We start from the raw sequence: 14,977 nt of genomic DNA, 5'->3' as shown, positions 1-14,977 counted from the left end.
AAAAAAAAAAAAATTAGCGAGGTGTGGTGGTTCATACCTGGTGCCAGTTGTTCCAGCTACTCGGGAGGCTGAAGTGTGAGGATCACTTAAGCCCAGGGGCTGAAGTGACCTATGATCACACCACTGCACTCCAGCCTGGGTGACAGAGGGAGACCCTGTCTCTCAAAAAACAAAACAAAATAAGCAACAACAACAAATAAAAAACAAAGAAAGAAAAGTCAAGATGATTCACATGCTACTGCTGCTTTCAGCTCTGCCATACCCTTCCTCTGAGCAATGAACACAAAGCCTGCTACCTGCTTGAGTCCAGAAGGGAAAGGGTGAAAAAAAAGGAGAAAAGAAAAAAATTAAACAGAAACATGTTATCATCTCAAAATATTCTGCCACATTTGAAATACAGGAGAGTTGAATTCATTAGAGGACTTCTACTGGAAAAAAGGAATTGTTCTTGAAAAGGAGGTCTCTGCAGTTGCACAGACTGTGTTGGACCTAGGTCCGCAGAACGCGGTGATGTCATCATTGGGGTCAGAGAATCTGCTGTGGGCCTGGTGACCTTTGAACCTTAACAGCCCTGCAATGTAGTGAGCACACTGGGCAGTGCTGCTCGTTCACTAAACGGTCTTGAGTTCTTCAGCTATTTAGGAGATTCAACTACGTTTATTCATACTGAATCTTTTTAATGAATTTCCTGGGAGCCAAGAAGGGCCAATCTACAGGAAAAAGGGGGAAGTGGACATTAAGCATCTTCCAGAAACTCTTCTAGCTGATACCATGAAACGACGACAAAAGAGGAAACATTTGGAAAATGAAGAGTCCCAGGAAACCGCTGAGAAGGGAGGAGGTATGTGCTGGGCAAACTGTCTGGGTCACAAGCGTCACTGGCCAGCCTGAGCCTTTTTTTTAAATTTTATTTTTGAGATGGAGCCTCGCTCTGTCACCCGGGCTGGAGTGCAGTGGCCGGATCTCAGCTCACTGCAAGCTCCGCCTCCCGGGTTTCCGCCATTCTCCTGCCTCAGCCTCCCGAGTAGCTGGGACTACAGGCGCCGCCACCAGGCCTGGCTAATTTTTTGTATTTTTTGTAGAGATGGCGTTTCACCGTGTTAGCCAGGATGGTCTCGATCTCCTGATCTCCTGATCCGCCTGCCTCGGCCTCCTTTTTTTTTTTTTTTTGAGGCGGAGTCTGGCTCTGTCGCCCAGGCTGGAGTGCAGTAGCCGCATCTGGGCTCACTGCAAACTCCGCCTCCCGGGTTCCCGCCATTCTCCTGCCTCAGCCTCCTGAGTAGCTGGGGCTACAGGTGCTCACTACAATGCCCAGCTAATTTTTTTTAATTTTTTTTTATTTTTAGTAGAGATAGGGTTTCATCGTGGTAGCCAGGATGGTTTCGATCTCCTGACCTCGTGATCCACCCGCCTCGGCCTCCCAAAGTGCTGGGATTAAAGGCGTGAGTCACCGCACCCGGCCAGCCTGAGCCTTCTTTGGGAAAGAGGAACTGAGGAGAATGTACTACCTATACGGTAGTGACGGGGACACCTGGCTGTTGGCTGATGCCGGCACAGCCATCTTGAGGGTACCCGGATGTGAGATGGACAGGAAGTCTAGATGCCACTGGCACACGATACAGAAAGCCAGCCCTGCTGGGCTGAGAACTTTTGTTCTGGGGCTGCTGGTACCTGGAACTATGTCAGTCTCCAGGCAGGTCGGGGACCCACTTACAGAGACCCAGTGATGCAGCCTGAGTCTCGTCTTTCTCTCATTCTCTTTATTTACTCTTTCCCTGGGGTGACTGAGGTGGAAGGTGTGAAGGGTGCTGGTAGAAATCTATGAGTTGCGCTGCCCCTTGTAGCAGAAACGAAAGAGTAGCCCAATGAGTTAAAGGCCTTGTTGAAAAATATCTTGAGAAGTGAAATGCTTGTTAGAAAGTAGATGAAACACTTGTTTAGGGATGGCGTCATACTGAAACCTCGGAGGTTTGATTTTTCAGCAGGAAGAATTAACCAATTAATCCAACAGAGTTTGTGAATCCACAGTGTGGGACTTCCCAGAGGAAATGACACACAGGGTAAGGGTCTTCGATTGCTGTCAGTTTACTTCCCAGGCTGCATGATAATGGCAGGTATTAAATGTAAACAAGCTGCTTATCCTGAAAGGGGGATAGTCACATGCAGGAGACAGGGCAGAAAGGAGCCTGCCCCAGAGATGGCCCTGGAGGCTTCTGCCCCAGTTAGAGCTCAGCAGCGCCTATGAGGCCCAAGGTCATAAAGACCTGTAGGTTGAGCCCTGGGAATGGAGGCATGAAGCGTAGGCATGGAGAGCAGGGGGCTGGGACAGGAAGGGGAAGGCAATGGTTTTCCTCTCCTTCATCTACCCTGACATTTCAGAATTTGTCTGTCTGTGTGTGTGTGCGCGCGCGCACGTGTGTGTGTGTCTGTGTGTGTGTGTCTGTGTGTGTGTGTGTGTGTCTGTGTGCACGCGCGCGTGTGTTGGGAGGGGGAGGACTGGAGATAATGGGAGCACAGTGGTGGGTTCTGCAGGGTGAACTTCCTGTCACCATGCCTGGGCCTGGGCAACACTCAATACACATAACAGTGTGTACCGAATTTTTGTTAAGGGTATTCCAGGAGATGGTCACTCCTATGCCCATATGTACTCTGATACAGAAAAAGAGTCACACACCTCCACACACAGTGCCTGCAGTTAGATACACACACCGTTCCTCTATTACATACTCACACAACCCGTGAGTGTCACAGTCTTTTCTTCCTACAGAGATTTCATGTGTGTGGGGGGTGTGTGTGTGTGTCTCCTCAACTCTCACACAAACACAGCTACCTTAAACTATCTCTAAATACCTCTTTAAGAGCCAGTCACACATCATACATGCCATATCTGTAACACATTGTGTAGCAGAGCCAGGCCTGCTTTGCACAGACCACAATGAGACAAAGATTCACCACCATCCCCTTATTAGGGTTGCCAGATAAAATACAGGATGTCCAGTTAAACTTGAATGTCAGATAAACCACCAATGATTTTTTAGTATGAGTGTGTCCCAAATATGGTATGGAACATACTGACACTAAAGATAAGTATGACAAATATTGCATGGGACATACTTACACTAAATAATTATTTGTAATTTATCTAAAATTCAAATTTAATTTGGCATCAGCTGTTTTTTTTGCTAGATCTGGTGACCCTTATATATTCATAATGAGCTAACCTATGATATACTAATATTTCTGCTTAGTGTCTGTCTTCTTTGTCGAGAATGGAAAGTCCACTTAGAAGAAAGACTGTTTTGTTCAGTATTCCTAGAGCCTAGAAGAGTGGACTGGTGTCGGATACATGGTAGCTGTTTATGAAATATTGCCAGATGAATGAATTAATGCACATTATAAATACAAGCCACACCATATAATCAGGAAAAGTTATATATTGCATAATTCCAGGGTTGTAAACACAAACTATGCACACAAACTCCATAGACACAGACACATGTTTCCATAATATACCCACACAAACCTACACATATCAAAGGCTATCTGCTATGTATCACTCTTACACTTCAGACCTATTCATAGTCACCACACAGGCCTACGTTCCTAATGATACACTATCAAAATACCTGTTGACTGTAATTAAATATTGGAGTATCCACCAGAAGGCTGTCTCACAAACCATGTGTGTTCACCACACCTGACATATATCAGCCACTCAGTAAATATTTGTTGGATGGGTAAATGATGCACAAACATTCCCCATCCACCATATCTCTGTGCCCTTAATACCTTTCTCAGGAATGTCAAAGTCCCAAGAGGATGCCCTGCAGCCGGGATCCACTAGAGTGGCCAAAGGCTGGAGCCAAGGGGTGGGAGAAGTTACTTCTACCTCCGAATACTTCTCCTGCGTTTCTTCTTCACGCAAGCTCATCCACGGTGGTAAGGGTGCAGGGCTCCTTGGGCATGTGGCTCCTTGGCTGTGGGGTTTACTGGGCATGAAAATCTTTGAGTGTGGGGCTTTTTGGGACTGGGACTCTTTGGGTACAGGGCTCTTTGGGCATGAGACTTTTGGTTGCAGTGCTGCTTGAGTCTTTGCAGTCCCAAAGACTCTTTGGGAGTGGGACTTTTTGGGTTTGGGGCTCCTTCGGTGTGACACTCTTTGGGTGTGGGGCTCCTTGGATGTGAGATTCTCTAGGTGTGAGGTTCCTTGAGCATGACACTCTGGATACAGGGCGCTATGGGTATGAGACTCTTTGGGTGCTTAGGTCTGGGACATTTTGGGTGCAGGGATCCTTGGGTAGGGGGCAGGAGGCCCATAGATCCAAGGATGAGGCTAAGAGGAAACCCAGGGCAGTTGGATATGATCAGAGCTCTGCAGAGGTGTCTGGGCAAGATACAGAGCTGTTAGAAGAGCATGGATATGAGCTCAGTGTAGGAGAGCGTGAGCCCTGGTGTGCAGTCAGGTAGTCAGGGAGCAGAGGCCAGGAAAGTCTGCTCTTGGGGTGTAGGGCCACAGGACCAGATTAAGCACCTTCAGCGGAACTACTTGGGCTCTGACTTTCCCTTCCAGAGAAAAACAGAGTTCCTCAGCCCAGGCCTCCAGCACTGCAGCAGGACTCTAGCTCAGGCCTACACACCTCACACATACAGCCACACGCTCCACAGGTGCACTCTCTGCACACATCCCACACAAATGTGTGACCTGCAGTTCCATTCTCCCACACTACCGCCCACATTCCACAAATAACACATCAGTGATGGCACCAACTCACATCCTCATAGCACACACATGCTGCCGACATTCCACATAAGCTGCAGTCCTCACCACCATACTCCACACCCCTGTATACAGACACCCCAGCAACATCCCTACACACAAATGACACTAGAATCACTACCCCACAATATGAATAACAAACACCAAGCTCACCACACAGCTGCATCACACCACAGTCCCTCTCTCCTGCACCACACATATTCAACTTATGTTCCCCCAGCTCCTGGCATGGCCCATGCATCTGCTCATGTTTCTAATTTCCTTTCCCAGGAATCCAGAGAATACATCGAGACAGCCCCCAGCCTCAGTCACCCCCGGCCCAGGTTCAGGAACGAGGAGAGACTCCTCCCTGCTCACAACATGTCTCCTTGTCATCCCATTCGTCCTATAAGACTTGTGTGTCCTCTCTGTGTGTAAACAAAGAGGAAAGGGGCATGAAAATATACTACATGCAGGTACAAATGAAAAAAGGTGTGGCTGTCTCCTGGGAGACAGAGGAAACTTCGGAGTCCTTAGAGAAGCAGCCAAGGATGGAAGAGGTGACCCTTCCTGAGGTTGTGAGGGTAGGTACTCCCCCCTCTGATGTGTCCACCAGAAATCTCCTGTCTGACAGTGAGCCCGGTGGGGAGGAGAAAGAGCATGAGGAAAGGACAGAATCAGACAGCCTGCCAGGCTCACCCACTGTTGAGGAGACACCCAGGGCCAAGACTCCGGACTGGCTGGTGACCATGGAGAATGGCTTCAGGTGCATGGCCTGCTGCCGGGTGTTTGCCACCGTGGAAACCCTCCAGGAGCATGTGCAATATGGGATCAGAGAGGGCTTCAGCTGCCACGTCTTTCATCTCACCATGGCTCAGCTGACAGGCAACATGGAATCAGGGAGCACCCAAGACGAGCAGGAGGAGGAGAATGGAAATGAGGAGGAGGAGGAAGAGAAACCAGCAGGAAAGAAGGAGGAGGAGGGGCAGCCCACAGGGGAAGACCTTGGCCTGAGGAGATCCTGGAGCCAATGTCCAGGCTGTGTGTTTCATTCTCCAAAGGACATTCCAAAGGACAGGAAGTGAGCAAGGGCTGGGTCGTGGGACCGCTGAGGGAGCAATGGCTTCCCTGAGCCAGTACTCTCTCCCCAGTTCAGGTCTCTTAGGTCTCTGTAAGGGAGATTTGGGGGCTTTATTGGCTCAGGGAACAATGGAATGGGACATAACTGGGATCCCTGCTTCTTGCCTAGGCATCTAATAAAGTCTTGATTGTAAGTCAGGACTTGTCTTGACCTTTCCAGCTCCTGCAGGAAATTCTGAGAATTTCTAAGGTCATGTTAACTAAGAAATGTCTTTCTTTGGTTTGATTTTCACACAGCAGCTGAGACTTATGGGCCAGAAGATACTGGAAGATGGTGTGGCCTTCTCTTGCAAGAGGTAAGGAGTGAGATTTGCAGTTTTCTGGGGCTGTGTCATGAGGGCCCAGAGGAATCCAAGGGAAGGAGCTGCAGGGATGCACTGGGTCACCTGGCGGCTCTGCAGCTGCATCAACTTGTGGTGCACCTGGTGCTTCTGGGGGAATTGTCCTCCATTTGCTTAGACGATAAGGTGAAGAGCATTGACTGGGAACTTTCTCAATGTCTCCATGATTGTCCTCAATTCTAAGAGGAGGTACTGCAGCTCTTCAAGGCAGAGAAAACTCAGCTTAACCTCAAGGGCCAGGATTGGCCTGAAAGGACAGGCTGCCATCAAGATCAGAGGTGTGGAGTCTGAGAGCCTTTGGTCTGAGCTGGGACCTCACCTCAGCCCATGAATATAGCCCTTGAGGAAAAGGGGAATTTGGAGAGGTAACAACATCATCCTCCAGATACCAAGAGACCTGGAAATGTTTCAGAACCTTCATTTTACTGCATTTGATCTGGAAACGAACTCACCGTGGGGGTGCATGACTCTGAGCTTTAAAACAAAGGTGAAGGGTAACTGACTAGTGATGCTCGTATTGTTTCTTGCCTCTTCCTGTTCTGCCTCAATTGTTTTCTTCACTTTCAGGGAGAAGAAAGAGCCATGGAGATAGTAGCAGACAGACTGCCCAAGGTATGAAGGAGATGAGGGACCAGCACTCAGTCTAACATGTAAACATCATATGTAATAAAGGTTGTGTTTCAAACCTTCCCTGGATATATTATTTAATTAACAAATTAATCTAACTATCTATTCATCATTTTCTATTTTTTTTCCTTTTTCTTTTTCTTCTTTTTTTTTTTTTTTTTTTTGAGATGGAGTTTCACTTTTGTTGCCCAGGGTGGAGTGCAATGGCATGATCTCGGCTCACTGCAACCTCTGCCTCCTGAGTTCACGTGATTCTCCTGCCTGAGCCTCCCAAGTAGCTGGGATTACAGGCACATGCCAACACACACAGCTAATTTTGTATATTTTTTAGTAGAGACGAGGTTTCACCATGTTGGCCAGGCTCATCTCGAACTCCTGGGCTCAAGCGATCCACCCGCCTGGGCCTCCCAAAGTGCTGGGATTGCAGGCGTGAGTCACGGCGCCCAGCCCTATTCATTATTTTCGTCTATCTATCTAGTGGTTTGTGAACGAAGTTTTACACCAGCACTAAAGATATCTACCAGCCTTTTCCAGAGGCAGCAATACCCAAGCTCCTGGGATTGATTAGGCTTCTGTGTGACAGTTTTTTCAAGGCTGGATGCCACATTTCACATGAGACCATGACAAACTCCACTACATACCTGTGTTTCCATCATCCTGCTTTATTAAACTTGGCACTTTTCTACATTTACTTCAGATGGCTTTGAAGTAGAAATGATTACAAATACAGCCATAGTCCCCTGTTCCATTGCCTTTCATATGGATTTGGAGTATTTTTTAATACTTCTGTGCATGTTTTATACTATTATATAAATATATAAAATGTTTTGAATATCTTGAAAGTTTCACATACTATTGTACTTCGTTATTACTTTGCACCTTGTTTTTATTAAAAAGCAGGTTTTTAAGATTATCCATTGTCATACACATATCTGTAGTTAACTAATTTTTACTACTGTATTATAGTTCATTCTATCAGTATGCCAACTTTTAATTTATTATCTTTTTGATGAAATTTTAGTTGCATCCAAATTTCCTCTATTACCATAGAGGGTGAGTCTCTCTCTAGGATGTATACCCAGACATCCATTGCTATGCTGAAGTATGTAGATATTTCAGTTTAGTAGTAATTGTCATTGTGTATTTCTTCCTTTGTTCAAGTACTTTTTTTCTTTCTTTGTTCTTCAATAATGATTAATGCTTTTCTCCACAAATGTTATACACAATTTTTATTCAATGCGGTCCAAGCTATCTTCTTTTCAGTCTCCTTAGATGGCATATTTTTTTCTATTATAGTTTAGAATTGGTTATTACTGATGCATATTTTAAACTTTCATTTCACATCTAGCAACCTTTTTGAAATTGTTTAGGTGTATTTCTGTATAGTATTCTGTATTTTTCTATATTCAATCATATTAAATACAAATAAAAAGAATTAGTTTTTTCCTTGTTATTTCTAGACAGCACTTTTATTTTTCTTCTGTTACTGAACAGGCTAGGACCTCTGATACAACATAAAAGAATAGTGACCATAAAAATAACCTAATTTTTTTAAAAAGGTGAGAATGATTGTTGAATTTTATGTGGGTTTGATGCATCTATTCAGATAATTTCATTCCTTTAGTTGTTAATTTTGTGTAATTCATCATAGGTTTTTGGATGATGAACCATCCTGGCCTCTCTGAAATAAATCTCATTTTACCATTATTGTTTGATTTTACTGAATTGTTGAATTCACTTTGCTATTAAGAAATTTAGGATTTTTATGACAAAAATAAAATCAGAGTATAATTTTTTTTCTTACATTATCCTTATCCATTTTTTTTTTTAAACAAAATTAGCTATCTCCTATGCTATGATTTTTTTCCTCTCATCCCTGAAAGAGCTTCTGTGGAATGGGGGTTCACTTAATCCTTTTTTTTTAAATTTAATTTTATTTTAAGTTCCAGGATACATGTGCAGGATGTGCAGATTTGTTACATAGGTAAACGTGTGCCATGGTGGTTTGCTGCACCTGTCAACCTATCACCTAGGTATGAAGCCCTGCATGCATTATCCTAGTTCAACTGATTAGTGTTGCCAGAGATTTGTTTTTTTTTTTTGAGATGGAGTCTCGCTCTGTCACCCGGGCTGGAGTGCAGTGGCCGGATCTCAGCTCACTGCAAGCTCCGCCTCCCGGGTTCCCGCCATTCTCCTGCCTCAGCCTCCCGAGTAGCTGGGACTACAGGCGCCCGCCACCTCGCCCGGCTAGTTTTTTGTATTTTTAGTAGAGATGGCGTTTCACTGTGTTAGCCAGGATGGTCTCGATCTCCTGACCTCGTGACCCGCCTGTCTCGGCCTCCCAAAGTGCTGGGATTACAGGCTTGAGCCACTGTGCCCGGCCGAGATTTGTTATTTTAATAATTGAAAATGAAATCTTTTAGTAGTGTTGATATTTTGTATTATTTTCTTTTTTAGATTTTCTAATCATGCCTTTATTATTTCTTTCCTTCTTTTATAGGTTTACTCAATGTTTTCTTTTTCCAGCATCTATTGAACAATTAACTTACTGATTTTTAATCATTCTTATTTTTAAATAAATGCATATGAAGCTATGCAAATTTTCTGAAATACCATTTTAGTAGTATTCTGCAAGTTTTGTGTTATAGTTTCATTGTTGTTTATTCCTAAATGTTTTATAATTTCTATTCTGATATTGTCTTTAATCTGTGAATCACATAGGAATACATTTTAAAGTTGCTAAAGTTTTATTGTAACCTGGTGCATAATCGATTTAAAAAGTGTTTCATATGTACTTGAAAATAATGTGCATTCTCTATTGGATTCAAGTTCATATGCATATCTGTTAATCAGTCTCCTTTATTTTATTCAAATATTTTTTATCCTTTCTATTTTTAAGTCCGATCTTCCAGTTTCTGGTATAGCCTGAAATATTTTACAATGATTGTGAACTTGTCAATTTCTCCTTTTATTTGTACAGAGTTAGCTCATATATTTTGAAACTATATTACAAGTCACGTGAAAATTAATGTTTTGTACTTTTTTTGGTGGATTTTCTTATTGTCAAATATTTCCCTGCACTTTTTCTCTATTAATTCCTTTCTTGCTTTAAATTCTATTCAGTCTGCTTTAATATGCTTTTTGTCTAAGAACTGTTTTGCTGTATTCACAATATTCAATCTGCTTTTTAGTAAGTGAGTTTATTTCAAAGACTGAGAGGTTTGGAATGATTTCTACCTCTTCATCTGTGTTTTTCACTTACCATCTTTGGTAGATCATGTTCTAATATCACTCTCTGCTTCCTGCTAGCTGAACTCTGATTTTGTTCAGGTTTTGAGCTTTACTGGGCACAGCCCCAGGAGATGAATCTTGATTTATTAAAGCTGGTCATATTGGTTCATTCCACTTTTCTAGTGATTGATTTTTACCAAATAAGCAGTAAGGGGAAGTTTGCTGGGGACCATTTGGCAGAGATCTTCCTCTTTGATAAAAAGGGAGTGACTCACGGTGAAAAACCCTGACCCCTTCCTTCTTGTCTTTGAAGGTAGATGTTGGAAGGTGTAATGCCTACAGGTATGACAACTGTCTTTCAAACATGAGGGGACAGCCAAAAGAATTATAGCAAGTCCTACTCAGGGACCCATAGTCATCGAGGCAGCTACCTCTCAAATGTGAACTTCATGAAACAGTGATGTCGTGATTGTTGAAGATGCTTTTAGTTGGGCACACCACACTGATATGCCATCTGGGACTGTCGCACTGTGATATGCCCATAAAATCTGTATTTGCTTTCCTCCTGAGCATTTACATAAAGTATATTTCCTATCCTCTTTTACAGTTAGGTGGGGCCATGCGGCAGAACTTTCTGATAGAATATGGTAGAAGAGATAAATGCCACACTTCCAGGCATGTCCCTTGCAACCCAAATCTTCCACAGGATCTTCCAAGTCTTCTCTCTTCTCCTTTTTGCTAGAGTACAAGGAGCATTTAGGTTTCTGAAAGGTGGGCAGTTCACAGGGAGGATCTAATATAGTTCTTGCTTCTTCTGCAGGCGTAAAATGCTTAATGGAATGGGTTCCAACCGAGCTGCAGGCAGAGTTCTCTAAGTTTCTCCAAGTGTCTGTGATTGGGAATGGTGGCTGGAGTGCAGGTCAAGTGCAGGCTAGCTAGTCTGTAGATACTGATTCTCTTCCTGGACATATAGTCTTTAAAGTAGTTTTTCTTGTCCCTGGCCATGCTAACCTTTCTCCCTCAACACTTTTCTCCCTTTCTCTGACCTTCCAGTACAGGGAAATCTTTCTATAGTTGAGGTGAGACTTATTGTTTGTTCACAGGAGTCTTTACTGTTCTCCTGTGGTTCCTGCTTTTGACGTTCCATAGCCAAGAATTTTCCTTTTTTTCTCCTTTGTTTCTGCTGGGTCTTTATCTTCCTAATGCAATGAACTTGAAGTGCTTAGCTGACTGGATGGGGAAAAATCCAGCAGCAAAGCAAGTGATAAAAAATATTTCAGTTAATTTTTCAAAGTAGCATCCAGCTATATATTTTTAAATTTTAGGAGCAATATGGAAATATTATCATCATAAAATACAAATGATATTAAAGTAATCAATATATAAAAATAAAATTAAAGTCCCCTTCAAATTATCCCTACTCTCCTCCCAAGCCTACTTCCTTTTGCAGAGATTCTGATTATTAGTTGTTTGGTTTCAAGATCTTAGGTCCATGTATTTACATACATAGCTGTTTTATATGATATATGTAGCTTTACAGAGAGTTTTGATTAATAAATTGTATCATACTATGTGTAATCTAAATCAACATTTTTGTTGAAGATCTTTTAATGCCTTTAATATAGACATTTAACATGAATCTTTAATATAGATTCATCCCATTTTTTAAGCAAGTGTAATTTATTTACTTCCAGTGACAAATCATAATATAATTAACTATCCCTCATTGATGGACATTTTGAGAAAGGTGTTCCTTTCTCCTGCAGTTGGTTCTCGACTTTGTTAACCAGATTGCATTTCTCCTAAGTATTCAATGGTTATCACTACTGTGTAACAAAATACTTTAAATGGTCTGCAGTTTCCCTATGGATTAGTAAAATTTTAAACTCTGCACTTCAATTCTCTCTCAATATCTGGAATTTTGTTAGCTATTTCTTCACTTAAGGTTGAGTAATTACATAATTTATATAATTACTTTCTCCCTCCAAGGTACTAATTTTGACTGTGTCTTGTGAATTACTGGAAAATGCTAGTCTTGCAGTCAGGACATTGGGCCCTTGATCAAGGAACTTAACTTCTCTGGCCTTGGCTTTGTGTGTTATCGAAAGGTTTGGGCTAGCTGACATTTAGAATACTGTGTGTCTTTGAATCTCCCTCACTTAATTGTCTGCTATTTGAGAAGAGAGTGCTTTCTCATGAAGCCTGGGCATCGTAATAGTTAACATTTATTATTGTTTTTAACCTGGAATTGGGCAGAATTTAGACATACACAGCTTTTTAGTTATACATTATGTTACATGTATTTTTAGCTCTAAATACTTTATATAGCCCTTGGTACTATTTTAAATAGCATTGTATTTTCCCTTACATTTTCTGATTTGCTATTTCTATTGTAGAGGGACTTGATTGGTTTTTTAATTTTTGATCTTCTATCCCTCTGCCTTGGTGAACTATATTATTAGTTTTTACTATTTTACCTGTGGATTATTTTGGATTTCCTAGATAAATGATGATATCAAATGTAAATAATGTATTCCATGAAGAGCTTTAGTTCATTATAATGCATCTTATATACTTTTAAAACTCGTAATAACTGTTTTTCATAAATTTTATGACTGCCCCCCCTGCACAGAGGTAACTAATATCAAAGATCTGCATATATCCAGTCCATGTTTTAATTATTTTCTTGCGTGTATATATCCATAGCAATATTTAGAATTCATGTGAATATTTATTTACATGATTGTTATAACATTATGAAATGTATTTTGTTTCAATCAACATTTTTTTTCAGTATTTATCTGGTTCCATCATATGGATCAAGATCCATTTAACAATTTGATACTATGCCATCAAATACATGTAAACTAATTTATTTTCCATTCAAATATTACTGAACAATTGGATTGTTTCCATTACTTCTCTGGAACAAACAGGATTTAATAGAACATTGTGTAGACTTCTCCTGAGACTCAGAAAGCATCAGGCTGTTTGAAGGATTGCTACTTGCCTTTAGCCCCCTTCCACAGGCCTCCTCCAGTAAGACACTTGAAGCATGGACAACATTTGTCAGGAATTTGAAGCACAGATGAAAGGAAAATTCTCTCACATGGGGAGATCTAAGCCACTGCCCAGAAGGTAACAGGTTAATTGTAGGCATCCCATTGGGCTCTAGGGCGAATCTGTGCTGGCCTGCACCTCCGTCCTTCCGCCTCTCCTCAAAACAAATGTGGAGAAAAGGAGAATCCAAATACCGTGAGCAGACAAAGGGAGTGAGCTTGGGGGCTGAAGCTGTTATTGAGATCTCTGAATGGAGTGTGAGGGCACTGTGCAACCAGATGGCCCGGCCCTGCCTTCTGAGAACTTCTTTCCAAGGAATGCTAGTGATTAAGGTGGTGCCTGACACATGCAGCTGACATGGACCACATTGTCACAGAAATCTGCTGCTTTATGAGTATCTCTTCTTGTTCTTGTTTCCCATTATTTGGTCACTGCCTTTTGTACTTCACTAATGTGAATCATGATAGCTAGAGGACCGGGGACATGAATGACCCTTCTTACTAGGCAGCATTAGTCCATAGCTTGATGGTGAGGGAGGAGGTCAAACTAAACTCAAGAAGGAAAGATGGTGTTGAAGAGATGATCTCAGAGCTGGGTATATTTTCTCAAAAGCTGATGAATGATGGATAGCTCCTGGGCTGCAAGTGTTTCCTGGAGGCCTACTGGCCATGGGGCTGGGTTCACTCAGTGAAGGAACCAGGTACCCCCCTTTATTTCATTCCTTGCTCATGCTTGTCCTTCTGCCAGCTTCTCTGCTTTTGATACACACTCTGCAAGACTGAATTTCTCCTGAAACCACTTTCTACTTGTTATTCTAGTCTTATGAGCATTTATTGTCCCTTTCTAGTGTTCCCCTAAAATGCCACTGCAGGGAATTTATAATTTGGTGATCATGCTTCTTACCATATTCTCAGCAACTTCTGATAAATTTTATCTACTTTATGCCATAGTATTTGCACATCAAGAATACTTATACCAACTCTGCAGCTGCAGGTTAACCCATGAGGAATCTTGTCTTTTTCTCTCTTTTGACAAACCCTTTCCATCTTTCAATGTCCTTTGCTTGACTGTCTCCTACCCTGACTCTTTTTTTTTAAAGTTTATTTTTTGCTATTTCAGTAAGTTTTCAATCTCCTTCTCTAATTTCCTCACAAGCATGTAGAATTTATTTCTTGCAAATTAAAGGATGTTTGGTTGTTGAAAAGGGATAACCTCTCGGGTGTTCTTGCAAGTATGGAAGCTTTTCCCGGTCTGGCAGTCCTTTGAAGCAGGCCCCATGGAGACTCGCAGTTGAGTTCCAAACCTTCTAAGAACAAAACTCACACCAAGAATATGTCTCAGCAAATTAGAGTCCCTGGACGACTTCCTAAGCTCAGCTTTGAATTTACATCCAATTAAGATAATTTAGGTAAAAATCATGGGGCTATATGTGTCCTGAAATCCGCTTAAATAGAATAAGAACAACAAAAATATCCCAAAATTGGAAGAAAATTGCACTTAAAATAAAATTAGGGAATAGTCCCATTTCACAAATTATTAAGAATATCTGCTATACATGATAAAGTTTCCCTATTTTTAATCTGGCCAAGGAGTGTGTGTGTGTGTGTGTGTGTGTGTGTGTGTATGTGTGTATGTGTGTGGTTGTGGTTGTGGTACAGTGAGGGTGGAGGTGAAGCTGAAAGGGCCCTTTGATCTCTAGTTACTTATCCAGACAGGTACAGGGGAGATCCCCATTGCCTACACGAGCTACATCAGACCTAAAGATTCCTGCTGTTCCTGGTAGGCTTTTTGGAGCAAGGTGGAATGCAGAGGCCTGGGGTTC

The 14,977-nt window shown here is 42.2% G+C and overlaps 1 protein-coding gene across 1 annotated transcript; it reads left to right on the top strand.

Annotated features, from left to right (window-relative positions):
* The first annotated feature begins 671 nt into the window (after window positions 1–671).
* Window positions 672–6,860, top strand: FAM170A (family with sequence similarity 170 member A). Its single transcript, XM_023194197.1, has 5 exons — window positions 672–841; window positions 3,799–3,939; window positions 5,048–5,837; window positions 6,134–6,192; window positions 6,805–6,860. The coding sequence occupies exons 1-4, from the start codon at window positions 772–774 to the stop codon at window positions 6,138–6,140; spliced, it is 1,008 nt and encodes a 335-aa protein (XP_023049965.1). The 5' UTR covers window positions 672–771; the 3' UTR covers window positions 6,141–6,192; window positions 6,805–6,860.
* Window positions 6,861–14,977: the final 8,117 nt, after the last annotated feature.

Source organism: Piliocolobus tephrosceles, chromosome 4, assembly GCF_002776525.5.
Source record: "Piliocolobus tephrosceles isolate RC106 chromosome 4, ASM277652v3, whole genome shotgun sequence".
In the NCBI taxonomy this organism is placed as follows: Eukaryota; Metazoa; Chordata; class Mammalia; order Primates; family Cercopithecidae; genus Piliocolobus; species Piliocolobus tephrosceles.
This window is presented reverse-complemented; position numbering and strand designations above follow the sequence as displayed.

Excerpts from the sequence above, each read along its gene's own strand:
- FAM170A (XM_023194197.1), top strand. The coding sequence starts at position 772 with ATGAAACGACGACAAAAGAGGAAACATTTGGAAAATGAAGAGTCCCAG. Across the intron at positions 842-3,798 it reads AACCGCTGAGAAGGGAGGAG|GAATGTCAAAGTCCCAAGAG; the intron begins GTATGTGCTGGG and ends TACCTTTCTCAG. Across the intron at positions 3,940-5,047 it reads ACGCAAGCTCATCCACGGTG|GAATCCAGAGAATACATCGA; the intron begins GTAAGGGTGCAG and ends TTCCTTTCCCAG.